The sequence below is a fragment of the Nanorana parkeri genome, unplaced genomic scaffold (genome assembly GCF_000935625.1).
Source record: "Nanorana parkeri isolate BGI_ZX_2015 unplaced genomic scaffold, ASM93562v1 scaffold204, whole genome shotgun sequence".
Lineage (NCBI taxonomy): Eukaryota > Metazoa > Chordata > Amphibia > Anura > Dicroglossidae > Nanorana > Nanorana parkeri.
The window spans coordinates 1260296-1275832 of NW_017306472.1; the positions used below are offsets into that span (position 1 = coordinate 1260296).

At 45.7% G+C, this 15537-nt stretch overlaps 1 protein-coding gene across 1 annotated transcript in view; it reads left to right on the plus strand.

Annotated features, from left to right (window-relative positions):
* BRE (brain and reproductive organ-expressed (TNFRSF1A modulator)) overlaps nucleotides 1–15537 on the plus strand; it is a 190383-nt gene that overhangs the window by 6725 nt on the left and 168121 nt on the right. Inside the window, exons 3-4 of the mRNA XM_018555604.1 lie at nucleotides 1416–1492; nucleotides 13467–13561. Of these exons, the coding sequence (XP_018411106.1) occupies nucleotides 1416–1492; nucleotides 13467–13561 (172 nt within the window). The remainder of the gene's footprint in view (nucleotides 1–1415; nucleotides 1493–13466; nucleotides 13562–15537) is intronic.

The window sequence follows — 15537 nt, forward strand, 5'->3', positions numbered from 1 at the left end:
TATTCCACCTCAACCTAACCACTGAACCATCACATTCTCACATAATTCATCCCCACACAGCTACCTCCTCATGTATCACTTCACCCTCCCTCTTAGATTGTAAGCCCTCAGGGGCAGGGCCCTCCTTACCATCTTGTCTTGAATTGTATTGTGATTGTAATGTCTTCCTTATATTGTAAAGCGCTGCGCAAACAGTGTAGATACAGAGTATTCGGGCGAGTTCTTGTACTCGCCCAAATGCTCCGATACCTTCCCCGATACCGGAACTTCCGGGCAGAGGGAGATTTCCTTTGACCAGCAGTGCCGCGAGGGAACATGGAGCCGGCTTCCCGGCCAATCATAAAACTGGGTGTCAGATAATGACTCGCCACCCAGCTTCCTGATTGGCCTGGAAGCCAGCTCCATGCTGTTTGGCCGGCTCGATGCTGATTGGCCGTGAAGCTGACTTCCCAGCCAATCAGCATTGAGCCACCCAAACAGAATGGAGCCTGCTTCCTGGCCAATCAGGAAGCCGGGCAGCGGTCCTTCCTGCTTGCTTTCAGAAAATATATAGAAGGGCATTATCAAAACTGGAGAAGTCGAAGCCTGGAGCAGCTGTGCCTGGCAACCAATCAGCTTCTCTCTTTCATTTTCAAATCTTAACTGAACAGACTGAAGAGAGAAGCTGATTGGTTGTCCCTGGGCAACTGCTCCAGATTCTTCTGCTCCAGTTTTGATAAATTACCCCAATAATGTTTAGGGGTTTTAAAGCACTACAAGGTTTAACTACTTGTTTTTGTCTACGGGTGTTGTGTAAAGGAGTTTTGCTTACCTGATCCCCACTCCCCTAATAGTCGGCTCACCTCATCTTCCCTACGCTCTGGCTTGAGGGCTGTTCCTGGGCATCCTCATGTATAATGCAGGGCTATGGGCCCTGCAATGTACGTAGTGATGTCAGTGGTCTTCCGACCACTGGAACAGAGGGGGTAAGGGACTGAGGGAGCTAGTTTTGAAGACTGCGAGAGCTTGAATCAGGTAAGTAAAAGTCCTTGCACTATACTAGGGGTAGGCAACCTTGGCACTCCAGCTATTGTGGAACTACAAGTTCCATGATGCATTGCAGGATTCTGAGAGCTACAAACAAGACTCCCAGAGGCAGAGGCAATCTGGGATTTGTGGTTTCACTACAGCTGGAGTGCCAAGCTTGCCTACCCCTGCCCTAGACAAAAACAAGTAGTTAACCCTTGTAGTGTGTGTGTGTGTGTGTGCATGCACATTTAAGTGCGTTTTCATGTATAAAATGTGCATTTAAGCATGTGTGTAAAAACTGAAAAGATGACTCTGTCAGCAAAATGGTTAAAAATAATTGCACCTAGACAGTAGTTTTCTGCCTTAGATGGGCCATTAAGGTGAAAATATTTGTTTATCTGTTTCAGATGCACCTCTCTGACCCCGGGCCCCAGCTGCGATCGCTTCAAACTCCACATCCCCTATGCAGGCGAGACACTGAAATGTAAGTACTCCTGAGCTCGGCACATTGAAGAAGCATTAGGAGCAGCCTTGACCTAGAATGCTGCCATGTCTGTGATTCTCTCTGTGTTGTAGAGTTCAGTTAGGTTGTTCTTAAAAGTAAACTGCAGAGCACATTTAGTCATAAATAAACCATCTGCTTACCTGTGTCACCAGTTTTGTGTGCACTAGGGCTGCAAGTAATGATTCATTTCATAATCGATTAGTTGGCCGATTAATTTTTTCGATTAATCGGATAAAAAAAAAAAATACCATCCTTAATTTAAAATAAAATACACTGCGGTGTTACAAACAAAGTTTACTTCAGAATAAAACTGCACAATTTTTTGCAATCGCACTGTGATGGAATGCTCACCATTGCGGTACCGTACATTCCAATGCGGGCGATGACACAGTGGGTGGGAGGCGTGTTTAAGGTGCCATTGAAATGAATGGCACTGCAACGCACCTCCCACAGCAGAATTTGTCAGGCCGAAACTGAAAATGACTTTTGTAAATTTTTTAAAATAATTGTATTGTAAGCACATGGCGCTTGAATAGCTTCAGCCCGGGAATGACAGCTGCCAGTGGCAAGATTTTATTAAAAGGGTGTACAGCAATAAAAACCTGCGCTCTATCCAAAAACAGTTTAGATATACTTTATCTGTGTCAAGCTTTCAGAAGGGTCCAGACTACGTGAACCTCAAAGCCCCCAAAGAATGAATCCCCTCCTAATTAAATCTGTCATCCATGCCACAAACAGATGTGGTGGGTTTGGTGCTGGATCAGTCAGTACGCAGACAGACATATCTCTTGCCATAAGAGCTGAGTGATTCTGTTCCATATTTATTATTATTTATATTATTCACATTTTTAATAAAACCATTTCAGCAGTGCTGAGGATGAGATGTATGTGTTTCAGATGTGTATGTAGCTGTTTTTCCGGAGTCCAGCTTTAGGCTCTGTTCACACCTAGGCGTATCGAATATGCGCGTCTGTCGCGAGTTTCGTGACGTGCGTTTTAACCGCGATTCGCGGTAAAAAAAAAAAGCGCGACAAACGCGCGTTTCCGAGGGCTACTTGGCTGTATCCCAATGGAAACGCGCGACAAAAACGCCGCAAAGAAGCTCATGTACCTTTTCAGGCGCAGGACGTTTTGTAGCGCGTTCAGACGGGCTGAAATACGGCAAGGTGTGAACCATACCCATAGAAAACAATGGGACTTTTATGTTTGAGCGTTTTGTAGAGCGTTCGTAGAGCGTTGAACGCGCTACAAAACGTACAGGTGTGAACCAGGCCTTAGGTTTTTCACCCAGACATTGCTGAGGTGCAGCAGTCCAGCCACTTTGTTGGTGATTGGTTGGTCTGGGAACCCCTTTTATTTACCTGTTTGTTATGCAGGAGAAACAGTATATTTGTTTTATGTTAATCCTTTATTGAAAACAGGTTTGAGACAGGGCTCAAAATTTCCAAAAATAAAGTGAGTGGAGTGGAAATTTGGGTCTCCAAGTACCGGTCCGCGGGCCAAATCCGGCCCGCGAGCCGGTAATATGTGGCCTGCAGCCAGCTGACATGTCAGGCACACGGTCGCAGACTGCGTACCTGATTTGCGGGAGCAGCTCCACGGTCTGCATCTGTGTCGGATGCAGACCGCAGAGCAGCTCCTGTCAGCTCCGGCTTCCTTCGGCCGGAGCACTGACAGTTCTGAGCTCCGGCCGAAAGAAAAGGATGTATTAGTGAGGTCTGCAGACCTCACTAATCTACCCCTAGATCACCAATTAACTGGTGGCGAGTAACTCTTAAGGCCTGGCTAGTAGCTCAAGCCTTATCATATTATCATATTATTGAAATGTTGAGCCCTGTGAGAGTTTAATAGCACTTTAACCCATGCATTGCAGGGGTAGCCCCACTGCAAGGGTATTTGTTTTGTGTGCCCGGAGATGGGCTTTAAGGCCTCATTCAGCATATTTTAGGGCTGAGATCACAGGTGTTTGTGATCAGCCACGGACAGGAATCCTGTACAAGTCAGTGACAAGCTGACAGCCAATGCACGGTTACATGCGGCTAGGGACAGATGAATGGCCCTGGATGCAGACAGTTTGCGGCTTTCCCTAGCCATATGTAACTGCTAAACGTGTGCCTGCATGTAAAGAGCGGTGACTCCTGTCAACCTGTCATTGATTTCTACAGACTTCCTGTCCCCAGCTGATCTCAACCAGTTGTGATCCCAGCCACAGGAATACGTAGACGTTTGGCAGTGTATGACCCTATTCGTCCGTTTGGATGAAGACATTCTGTCTCAAGCCCAGTTTTTAAATGAAAATCTGGCAACGGTGTATGATAATACATGCCGGCGTGTTTCCCCTCTTTAGAAAAAACAAACATTTTTGTCCCACGTTGTGACCCGTGTAACTTTAGTGGGAATCTGATCACTTCCTGGAAGTGTCAATTCCTGTCTCTGCCAGCCTCTGCCCCTTCCCGCTATACAGGCAGACTTCTGCACAGCTGCTTGTTAGGAAACGTTAGGATTTCAGGCAAGGTCAGCGATTTGTTATCTGTGCTCCCAGAAAGTAATTCAACACAAATGCCGGTTGGAGTAGAGAATGTTAAAAAAAAAAAGTAGAAGCTGATTGTAATATGTGCAGAGTGGAGGAAGTGTCACTGCTGGCATTATGCTCTGCTGTGTGAACATCTCTGCCCTGTCATGGGCTGTTCAGTGCTCCCCTCCTGATCAGAGAAGTACAGATAAGATGTCACCGCTGTGACATCCTTGCCCATCCAAGAAACTGAAATGATCGGACCCCATGTCAGTCTATGAGGAATCGGATGGACATGTGTCTGTTTACATCTAATGACCCCCTAATCCGGCACAATCAGCTCCGGTCAAACAGATCTCTAATCCGTTTTGTTTTCCGGACTTGGTTAGAGTCAAGGTTCACCGGGTGGTGCCCGTCCATTTACACATGGCTGCCCGTAGACTAGCATTGGGCATCCGATTTGTTCCACCTGAAAAACTGACAAACAGACCTCATTGGACCACCCGTGTAGGTCTCATTCACACTGCTAAGAGCCCGCCCGTGTAGATCCGTGCGGCGTGCACGGCCGTATCGGGCCGCTCCCGGGAAGGGCAGGTGCTGCGCGTGATTGTACGCAGCAGCCTGTTCTTCTCTATGGGAGTACGTGGCCATACGCTCACCCGAGCTGCACATCCGTGCGGGTGTCTGTACTGGTACGCAGACAGGATGGATCCTTTCTGCGTCCGAACACGGACACCGTACAATCACACGCAGCACCTGTCCTTCCCCGGAGCGGCCCAATACAGCCGCGCACGCCGGATCTGTAGGGGCCGGCTCTTAGAAGTGTGAATGAGGCCTTAAAAGGCGGCCTACAGCGTGTCATTTGAGTGACAGCTCCGACTCTGGATGTCACATCCAAGATGGTGGCGCCCAGCAGCAGCCTTCGGCCTGTACAATATCACATTATCAATAATTACAGGACTTACTGCATATTTGTACTATTGTTAATGTTACACCCATTATTCAAGTTGTACCAAGAAACATGGTCACATCCTCAGCCCCCATCCCCTCAAAGCCCCCCTTGCCACACTTTTGGGGTTCTCCTCCCTGCTTGATTTCATATATATTTGGAATTGGCATCGTTCAGTGGGGCTCCACCCACACAGCCAAGCCATCCATTCACAGATTCTTTGACAGAGGGACTCTTAGTTCTGAATGGAGTACAAGTGTGGTGAGGTTGATACTTCCTCTCATCCCAATAAGTGAATGTCTGTACCTTGGAACGACCAGTGGCTGGAGGAACAGTCTGCAGGAGCCAGTGCTTGCAGGCTCCAATGGAAGGAAAACAATAATTGCACATCTTTTTTTTAATTTGTGTGCATGCATTTTTTTTAGGGCTGTGGAAATTAAAGATTAATTTATCGATTAATCGTTAAACTTTTTGATCGATTAAAATTATTTTGATCGCTAATGAAAACATTCACCTTCCGGGAGTCCCGTCGGCGATCCAGTGACGTCACGGACATCGACATCGTTAGCCGTCGGAGCCACTTGGGGAAGGGGGGTGTCCGGTGACGTCGATGTCCATGACAGCTAACAAAGGGAAGGGGGAGGAGTCTGGTGATGTAGATGTCCGTGACGTCACCGGACTCCTCCCCCCTTCGTTAGCCGACGGAGCCACTTGGGCCGGCGAGTTTGCCCAAGAAACTTTCTGCATGAGGTAATGAAGTAATAAAATGAACTAGGATCACACTAATCCAGCACGTTATTATTCTGAGTTGCCCCACTCAAGCGGCGGCCATATTGAGTGGGGCACGTGAGAGTAATAACATGCTGGATTAGTGTGATCCTAGTTCATATTATTACTTCATTGCTGTGCTGTATGTGTATAGGCCAATGTAGTTGGATCTGTATGTGCGTTATAATTAATTGAAATTAATCGATTAAAAAAAATTTCGATTAATCGAACACGAAAATGTTAATCATTACCAGCCCTACTTTTTTTTACAAAAGGTGGAATTTGCCTTTAAATGCATAAAAAAAGGTAATTTGACATCTAATCCCGTGGGACGATTGTTGCCGATATTAATAGTATGGGGACAGGGTCTCTTTAGCTGCTTGGTCATGTTTTCTAGTTGCAATAACAGAACTATTGAAGACAATGAAATGGCGCTCCCCACACTGCCAATCCCATTTAAAAATGGAGAATAAAGTCAGTTTTTTTGTGGTGAACACAGACAGTTCATCTTTCAGGCAGTGCAGTAAATGAGGCTCATTCTGTGCCTGTTGGGGGTGACGAGGTACAATGCTTATATTTGGTAGTTGCCATTTTTCATCAGCAAGTCCTAAGTACGTCCTCCCCTGTCTTGTTCTGAGAATTGTCTCCTCTGCCAGTCGCTGATGGCACAGACTAAACTTAGCTGAGCTCAGAATAGCTATAATGAACAGGCACGTAATAACCGTGTTATTAACCAGCTGTGGGTGACATTTCTGTGCTTGCAGGAGCTTCACTTTCACCACGTTCCATGACATTTCTATAGACACAATTTAGATAGTCTTAGCTGCTTGTAGATGTCCTACTTAAAGAAGAACTCCGGGCATATTAAACATTAACCCTTGCAGTGGGGCTATCCCCCACACTGCCAGGGTTAAAGTGACATTAAGGCTGGGTTCACACCTGGGCGTACAGAATATGCGCATTTGCCGCTCGTTTTTACCGCGATTCGCGGTAAAAAAAACACGCGACAAACGCGCATTTCCAAGGGCTATCCGGCTGTATCCTAATGGATACGCGCGGCAAATACGCCCCAAAGAAGCTCCTGTACTTCTTTGGGCGTGGGGCGTTTTGCAGCGCGTTCCTACGCGCTGTAAAACGCCCAGATGGGAACCATGCCCATGGGCAATCATTGGTTTTCACATGTTGAGCGTTTTATAGCGCGTAGGAACGCGCTGTATAACGCCCAGGTGTGAACCAGGCCTAAACTTAGTTAAATCTTAAAAATGCATTCAAGTACTTTAACAACAATGTATCTTATTTGTGTATCACTCGGCTGTAGATCCTCAAAACCGCTCTTCATTTTATATTTCAATAAAATTGTCACTTAAAGAGGATGTGTATTCATTTCCTTACATTTCCTTTATGCTTTATGCCCAACAATACAATCATTTTTAAGTATTTATTTGTGTCTTATTATTTTACATATTTACCACTTAGAGTGAGCAGACGGAGATCTAGTCCGCTGACTGCAGGTTTTGTGTAGTGCTTTACTGCTACGTTGTAAAGATCCTGAAGAACCTGATGTAACTGCTCAAGCTTTTCATCTCTTCTCAGGACACACAGACACAAACCGTTGGGTCACACCTTTCCCTCTGTCTCCTCATGCAGAGCCACATGTTTGTTTTCAGTTAGAAGTGTAGAGCATGTGCTGGGCTCTGCTTTTAGAAAGCCCAGTATGCTTTGCAAAAACACTGTTACAGAATAATTCTGCTTATTTGTTAAAGTGACACTAAGCTCAAGCACCTTAACTATTACCAACAATGTATCTCATTTGTGTATCACTCGGCTGCAGACCCTCAAATCATCTCTGAATTGGTGCTGACACTGTCCAAGTGTCAGCACCAAATCAGGCCCTGCAGATTACATGTGAACAAGCCCTGCAGATTACATGTGAACAAGCCCTGCAGATTACATGTGAACAAGCCCTGCAGATTATATGTGAACAATAGCACTGACAGCAGCTCCTGAGACACAGAGTGGTGCCCAGCTCTATAATTGACAGCTGATCCCCATACATTACTTCAGACAGGAGTGCTGACAGCAGCTTCTGAGACAGAGTGGGACCCAGTTCTGTAAATGACAGCTGATCCCCACACATTACTTCAGGCAGGGGTGCTGACAGCAGCTCCTGAGACACAGAGTGAGTCCCAGCTCTATAAATGACAGCTGATCCCCACACATTACTTCAGGCAGGAGTGCTGACAACAGCTCCTGAGACACAGAGTGGTGCCCAGTTCTATAATTGACTGCTGATCCCCATACATTACTTCAGACAGGAGCGCTGACAGCAGCTTCTGAGACAGAGTGGGACCCAGTTCTGTAAATGACAGCTGATCCCCACACATTACTTCAGGCAGGAGTGCTGACAACAGCTCCTGAGACACAGAGTGGGATCCAGTTCTATAAATGACAGCTGATCCCCATACATTACTTCAGACAGGAGCGCTGACAGCATCTCCTGAGACACAGAGTGGGACCCTGCTGTCAGACTGACAGTTGAGCCCTCCCAGTATAATTTTCAGTTTTACAGCCTGTCATGCTTTGTGTATCAGGGCCCCTGACAGCGGAGCCCCACAGATTACATCGGAACAGAAGTGCTGACATTGGCTCCTAGTACAGAGCGGGTTCAGGCAGTTGGTTTGAACGCATGTCTCTGTCAGCGTTTCCTGTATAAAGAAAACTTGCAATTGCAAAAGGTAATACATGGATTAAAGGTTCTCCTCTTAGACTCCTTTTAACCGTAACGTGTTTATAAAAATACATGAACATGAAAAGATGGGATTTGTACAGACGTAAAGGGTCAGGGAGAGGGCTGTTGGAACCATTCCCTGTGCTGTGGCTTGGGTAGGACTTTGTCAGAAGTGAGGTCCCCCCTGAGTGGTTTTATGTATGTAATCTTAGCTAGGCCATGTTGCTTTTCTTAGTGTTTAAGCGATATATTCGTCACTCCGTCACATCTTGCCTCCGGAGATACCTGTGCAAATTGGATTGTTCTTATGTGAAATTGAAGTAGGGACGCGAGAACTGCTTGGTGCTTAAAAAGGGCTGCGGGCCGGCAAAAAAGGTTGAAGGACCACTATAGAGAAAAATATTGTATGCTGGTAACTGTGTGGAGTTAATAGCTGTATTCATAGTGTTCATCATATACACCGATCATCCATAACATTATGACCACTGAGAGGTGAAGTGAATAACACTGATTATCTTGTTACAATGGCACCTGGAAGGGGGGGGGGATATATGACAATGGCACCTGGAAGTGGGGGGATATATAACAATGACACCTGAAAGTGGGGGGATATATTACTATGGCACCTGAAAGTGGGGGATATATTACTATGGCACCTGAAAGTGGGGGATATATTACTATGGCACCTGAAAGTGGGGGATATATTACTATGGCACCTGAAAGTGGGGGATATATTACTATGGCACCTGAAAGTGGGGGATATATTACTATGGCACCTGAAAGTGGGGGATATATTACTATGGCACCTGAAAGTGGGGGATATATTACTATGGCACCTGAAAGTGGGGGATATATTACTATGGCACCTGAAAGTGGGGGATATATTACTATGGCACCTGAAAGTGGGGGATATATTACTATGGCACCTGAAAGTGGGGGATATATTACTATGGCACCTGAAAGTGGGGGATATATTACTATGGCACCTGAAAGTGGGGGATATATTACTATGGCACCTGAAAGTGGGGGATATATTACTATGGCACCTGAAAGTGGGGGATATATTACTATGGCACCTGAAAGTGGGGGATATATTACTATGGCACCTGAAAGTGGGGGATATATTACTATGGCACCTGAAAGTGGGGGATATATTACTATGGCACCTGAAAGTGGGGGATATATTACTATGGCACCTGAAAGTGGGGGATATATTACTATGGCACCTGAAAGTGGGGGATATATTACTATGGCACCTGAAAGTGGGGGATATATTACTATGGCACCTGAAAGTGGGGGATATATTACTATGGCACCTGAAAGTGGGGGATATATTACTATGGCACCTGAAAGTGGGGGGATATATTACAATGGCACCTGGAAGTGGGGAGGATATATTACAATGGCACATGGAAGTGGGGGGGGGGATATATTAGGCAACAAGTGAACATTTTGTTCCTGAAGTTGATGTGTTGGAAGCAGAAAATATGGCCAAGTGTAAGGATTTGAGCGACTTTGAGAAGGGCCAAATTGTGATGTCTAGACGACTGGGTCAGAACAACTCCATAACTGCAGCTCTTGATGGATGTTCCTGGTCTGCAGTGGTCAGGACCTACCAAAAGTGGTCCAAGGTGGGAAAACCGGTGAACCGTTGGCCAAAGTTCTTTGATGCACGCAGGGAGTGAAGGCTGGCCCATGTAGTTCGATTCAACAGAAGAGATACTGTAGTTCAAATTGCTGAAAAAAGGAATGCTGGTTCTGATAGAAAGGTGTCTGAACACACAGAGCATTGCAGTTTGTTGTGTATGGGTCTGTGTAGCCGCAGACCAGTCAGGGTGCCCATGCTGACCTGTGTCCACCACCAAAAGCGCCTGCAATGGGCATGAGAGCATCAGACCTGGACCATGGAACAATGGAAGAAAGTGGCCTGGTCTGATGATGGATGGCCGGGTGTGTGTGTGTCGCTTACATGGGGAAGAGACGGCACCAGGATGCACCATGGGAAGAAGCCAAGCCGGACAAGGCAGTGTGATGCTTTAGGCAATGTTCTGCTGGGAAACCTCGGGTCCTGCCATTCATGTGGATGTTACTTTGACATGTACCACCGACCTAAACGTTGTTGCTGACCAATTACACCCGTTCATGGAAACGGTATTCCCTGATGGCAGTGGCCTCTTTCAGCAGGATAATGCGCCCTGCCACACTGCAGAAATAGTTCAAGAATAGTTTGAGGAACACAACATCCAGTTTGAGGTGTTCACTTGGCCTACAAATTCTCCAGACCTCAATCCAATCTGTGGGATGTGCAGGAAAAACAAGTCCAATCCATGGAGGTCCCACCTCACAACTTACAGGACTTAAAGGATCTGCTACTGACGGTTCGGTGCCAGATACCACAGCACACCTTCAGAGGTCTAGTGGAGTCCATGCCTGGATGAGTACGGAAGAGGAGAGGCTACTCAATATTAGGTGTGTGATCATAATGTTATGGCTGTTGGGTGTATGTCATTTTTGATTTTGCCATAGTTCCAATTTAAGAATTACCAGAAATATTAAGAAATACATTTTAATGAACTTTTGATGTAATAATATTGGGAAATAACTGTGCTAATAGTGCATTTTATGTTCCCGGTGATCCTCTGTAACACAGGAAGCCGTGTTTTATCCGAGAGCAGCTGCAGTTATCAGACATCAGTGGGATGGATGTGGGAACGACGTGCTGTTATATTTGGACACCAGTTAGCGGTCTCAGCACAGTGTGCAAGAGCAGCAGGTTCCTGCGTGGTTTTCAGCTGCGTTAACGCTTTCTACCGGCTGCTTCTGACACCCTCTTATTTTTAACATCAGCTGAAATTCAGATAGCCACAGTTTTGCTGTGGTGTGGGGGGGGGAGGGGCTTGGCGAAAGGCTGATTTCCTCGGTAAGCATATCTTGATCCGATCACCCACCGGAAATCATCTGCAGATCGCTGATTGCCTCAGGCATCGCTCTGCCAGAGCCTGCAAATAGCACAGGGGCATGACATGCGCCGGTGCTATTAACCCTTTCCCTGCACGGCGGCGCTGACTTTTCAGTAGCTGGACCTTCCGTTTTAAAGTTTCTTGGGTGAAAATGGATTTAGAAATGAGTTCCCAAGCAAGGGGGACACTGGAGGATGCGTCACTTTTGCTTATAAGCAAATTTCTCATTGACATCATAAACACCATAGAAAGCGAAGATATAAATGTATTTGCAGATAAGCCGGGGGGGAGGGGGTGTTATTTTTTTTAGACAAGAATTTGTTCATGGAATGGATATTATTGACCATGCAAAAGTTCCTCAGTGCTTAGCCCTCTTAACTATACTTAACTCAAGAAACCTAAAGCAGACTTTGCATGAAAATGGCCCAGTGGCCCTGCTCTGTCTCACAATTCTGCAAAAAAACAACTGGGGGGGAATAAAGCTAGTTATTATACCTCTCACTCCCCCAATTTTTTTGTGGTGTCTAGGTGAGGGTGACATCCCATCCTTTTCAGGGAGATTCTGGGGTATGCAGAGTAGGCTAAATCTTGTGGGAATACCATAAGGGGGAATCTTCGGGATTTGGTTGGAAGGATGTTGATGTCACCCCCTGTGGTATGGAAGCCAGGGGTAAGGTAAATATATGAACTAACTTTTGCCCTCAATAGGATCCTCTCTAAATTTATTTTCCTGGCTAACAGGGCTGAACACTAAGGAACTTTTGTGTCATCAACATTATCCATTTTCTGAACAAATGTTTGTCTTTTTGTCCACGGGGGGGAAGAGGGGTTTGCACACTATTTCAGCAGAACTTCCAAAAGGTGCAAGATGGGACTCGAGGGGAAAAGCTAAACACAAAGCTGAAATGAACATATTTGAATTGTCTTAGCTGTCAAAGGATTTGTAGGTCTATCATTGACTTTTATGATTCGGACACACCTCGGCCAGACAGGACAGCCAAGGAGTTTGGTACCACTATGATAATGTACAACACTGTACAGTAGTTATATGCCAGTTCAGGGAGCGGGCTGTGGGTCTTTCCCAAACTTCAACTTCTTCACGATGTAGACATTAAGAGTTGTTTTTTTTTGTTCTGATCACAAAGCAATTCCTGGTAGCAGGACAGCATTTCAAGAAGATAGCGTAGTGTTCATAGTCAGGTCATGGACTAAAAAGTTTGATTTTGGTTTTTTGCGGATGATCCAAAACTGTGTGGGGCAGTAGTTTCTGAACAGGAGATAACTGTACTTCAACCTTTACAAAATTGAGGCCCACACCGCTCGCTCAGCCTCCTGTGACAGCGAGTCAGGAAGGAGAGTGGGTACAAGCAGACAGTGATCAGTGATCGCTGAGTGTTTGTAAATAATTGAGGACAGAGTATGGTTACTATATCCTCAATTATGAATGCATGGGAAGTAATCTACATCTCCTCCTGTTCATTCATAGTTGTGGTTATAGTAAACAAACAATGTCCTCATGTTATGAATGAACAGGAACACTCAGTATAGAGGCTTCCTTTCATTCATAACAGGGGATGCATAAAAAGAGATTGAGGGATCTGTGTTCTCAATCTCTTTTTCTATTTTAAAAGGGAAATATCAGGGGTCTGTTTAGACCCCTAATATTTCCCTGAAGCCCCCGACAGTAAAGTAAAAAAAAAAAAATATAAAAAAAATAAATAAAAATAAAATATTGAATAAAATTGAAAAAGGTTAGAAATAAAAACATTTTCGGTTTCGGCCTGACATTAATTTTCCTTTTGGTTTAGTTTCAGTTTCAAAATTTAAATTTCAGTGCACCCCTAATAAATACATTAAAATTTACAATTTAAAAGACTTTTATCCAACATGTCCGTATAAAACATAATGCAGAGGTGCACATTACTGCTCGCACATTTAATGCAACCCTTCATCATTTTTGTTGTATTACTTTCTGCATTATACATAAAATGATGATGACGCTATAGGAAATAATAATGTATGTTTGTTTCTTTCAGGGGACATCATGTTTAATGCCCAGTATCCAGAACTGCCTCCTGATTTCATCTTTGGGGAAGATGCTGAATTTTTGCCTGAGCCATCTGGCCTTCCAGTAAGTTTTACTGTGAAGTTGAACTTGTTTAGACTGGGACTACTTTAGACCAGTGGTTCCCAACCTGTGTAACCTCAGGATCCACATTTGTCCTTTGGTCATTAAGTTGCGACCCAAGTCGCACTGCAATGGAACGCACGGCATTGCGGTACCGCGTGTTCCGGTGTGGGTGATTGAACTGTTGCCGGGATGTGCGTTTGAGGTGCCATTCAAATGAATGGCAATGCAGCGCACCTCGCGCACCAGAACGTGTGGTAGGTGTGATTGCATGTTACAGTGCGTTAATCGCACAGGATTGTTCGATTAATGCACTGTACTAGTGTGAACGGGCCCTCAAAAACACTGACACACACAACCACACACACAATCTGACACACACATACACTTTTTTTTTTTTTAAGATCCACCTAGTCTCCCAACCTCACGAGAACTGGGGTGGATCCTCAGCCTGGGGTCCAGTGTGGGCTGCTGTGCTGTGACGGAGCTCATTCATATGTGCATTGCAAGTACAGCTCCCTTGCGTGCCCTGTAGAGGTGGCGGGAGCTAGAATGTGATGTCACTTCGGTCCAGGCACCTCTACAGGGCATGTGAGGGAGCTGTAAGCAATGCATGTATTGATGGAGCTCCCTCATGGCCATAGCCCCATTCCACCTCAAGCTGACACTCGGCGCCAGGCAGCATATTCTGAATGGCTGCTCAGCGCAAGTAATGACATTGCTGCGCTAGGGGGAGGCACACAGCTCCTGCGTCTCCATAGACTTACATGAGTTGTCCGCACACCTCTCCTTGCAACTTCGGATGCATCAGCAAACGACCCTTCACGTTGTACAGAGTAGCACGCCGCATGTGAATGAAGCCTAACACTGCAGTTATTCTGACCTCATGTCTTGGCTCTTCTGTTTGCAGTCACATGTCTTCTTGGCAAATAATGACTTGTCCTTGTCTATTGTCATTTTCCCTTTCACATTTGTATAAATGAACTGTTTCCCTCCTCTTTTCCCAGGTTTCCCTGACTCTATTTCCCCACTGTTACATTAACAATAGGGTGTACCAGTAAAAGGGCAGACAAAAGGAATAAGAAAAAATTAGCTATTTTTTCCTGGTACAAAATGTCCCTACTTTCCCACTGATATGTCATTTTCTTCCTTGGTAGATTGCAAGACCAGTTGTTTAGTTCTGAGGCGGATGTTTCACTGAGCATGAGGCAAGACACATGATTGATACCCAAGAACTGACAATAGTTCCATACTTAGCATACTGACAACTAAGGAGGGAAGTGAAATTCCCTTTAAGTACTGTTTTCTCTAGAAATTCCTTGAGGCATAAAAAAAGACGCTAAGGCTAGGTTCACACCTAACCACGGGGTTGCATTGCAGGAACATACACACGTTAACTCCTACACAGAGGGTGTTGGTTCAATGGGTGTGGAGAAAAGGGGGGTGCAGGCACAGTGGGTGTTAGGAGATGGGGGTGTGCAGGTGCGGTGAGTACTAATAGATAGGAGGGTGTAGGCACGGTGAATGGTGAGAGAAGGAGGGCAGTAGATGCTGAAAGAAGATGGATGTAATGTGGTGGGTGGTGAAAGAAGAGGGGCTGCAGGTATGGTCGGTGGTGAAAGAATGGGGTTGCAGGTGCAGTGAATTCTAAATGAAGGGGGTGCGGAGCCATGTGGTGGTGGATAGGAGAAGGGTGACTGCTGAAAGAAGGGGGGCTTCAGAATCATTGTGAGAGTGCTGAGAGTTGTAGGTGTGCTGGCATGGAGGGTGTTAAGAAAATGGGGGCTGAAGCCACAGTGTGTGCTGAGAGAAGGGTGTGCAGGTGTGGTGACTTGCACGGTAGGTGGGGAGAGAAGGGGTATGTAAGCACGTTGGGTGGAGAGGGAAGCGTACTGCTGTGGTGGGTAGTAAGTAAAAAGGGCTCAGGCATGGTGTGTTGAGAGAAGACAGTGTGCAATTGCGGTGGGTGGTGAGGGAGG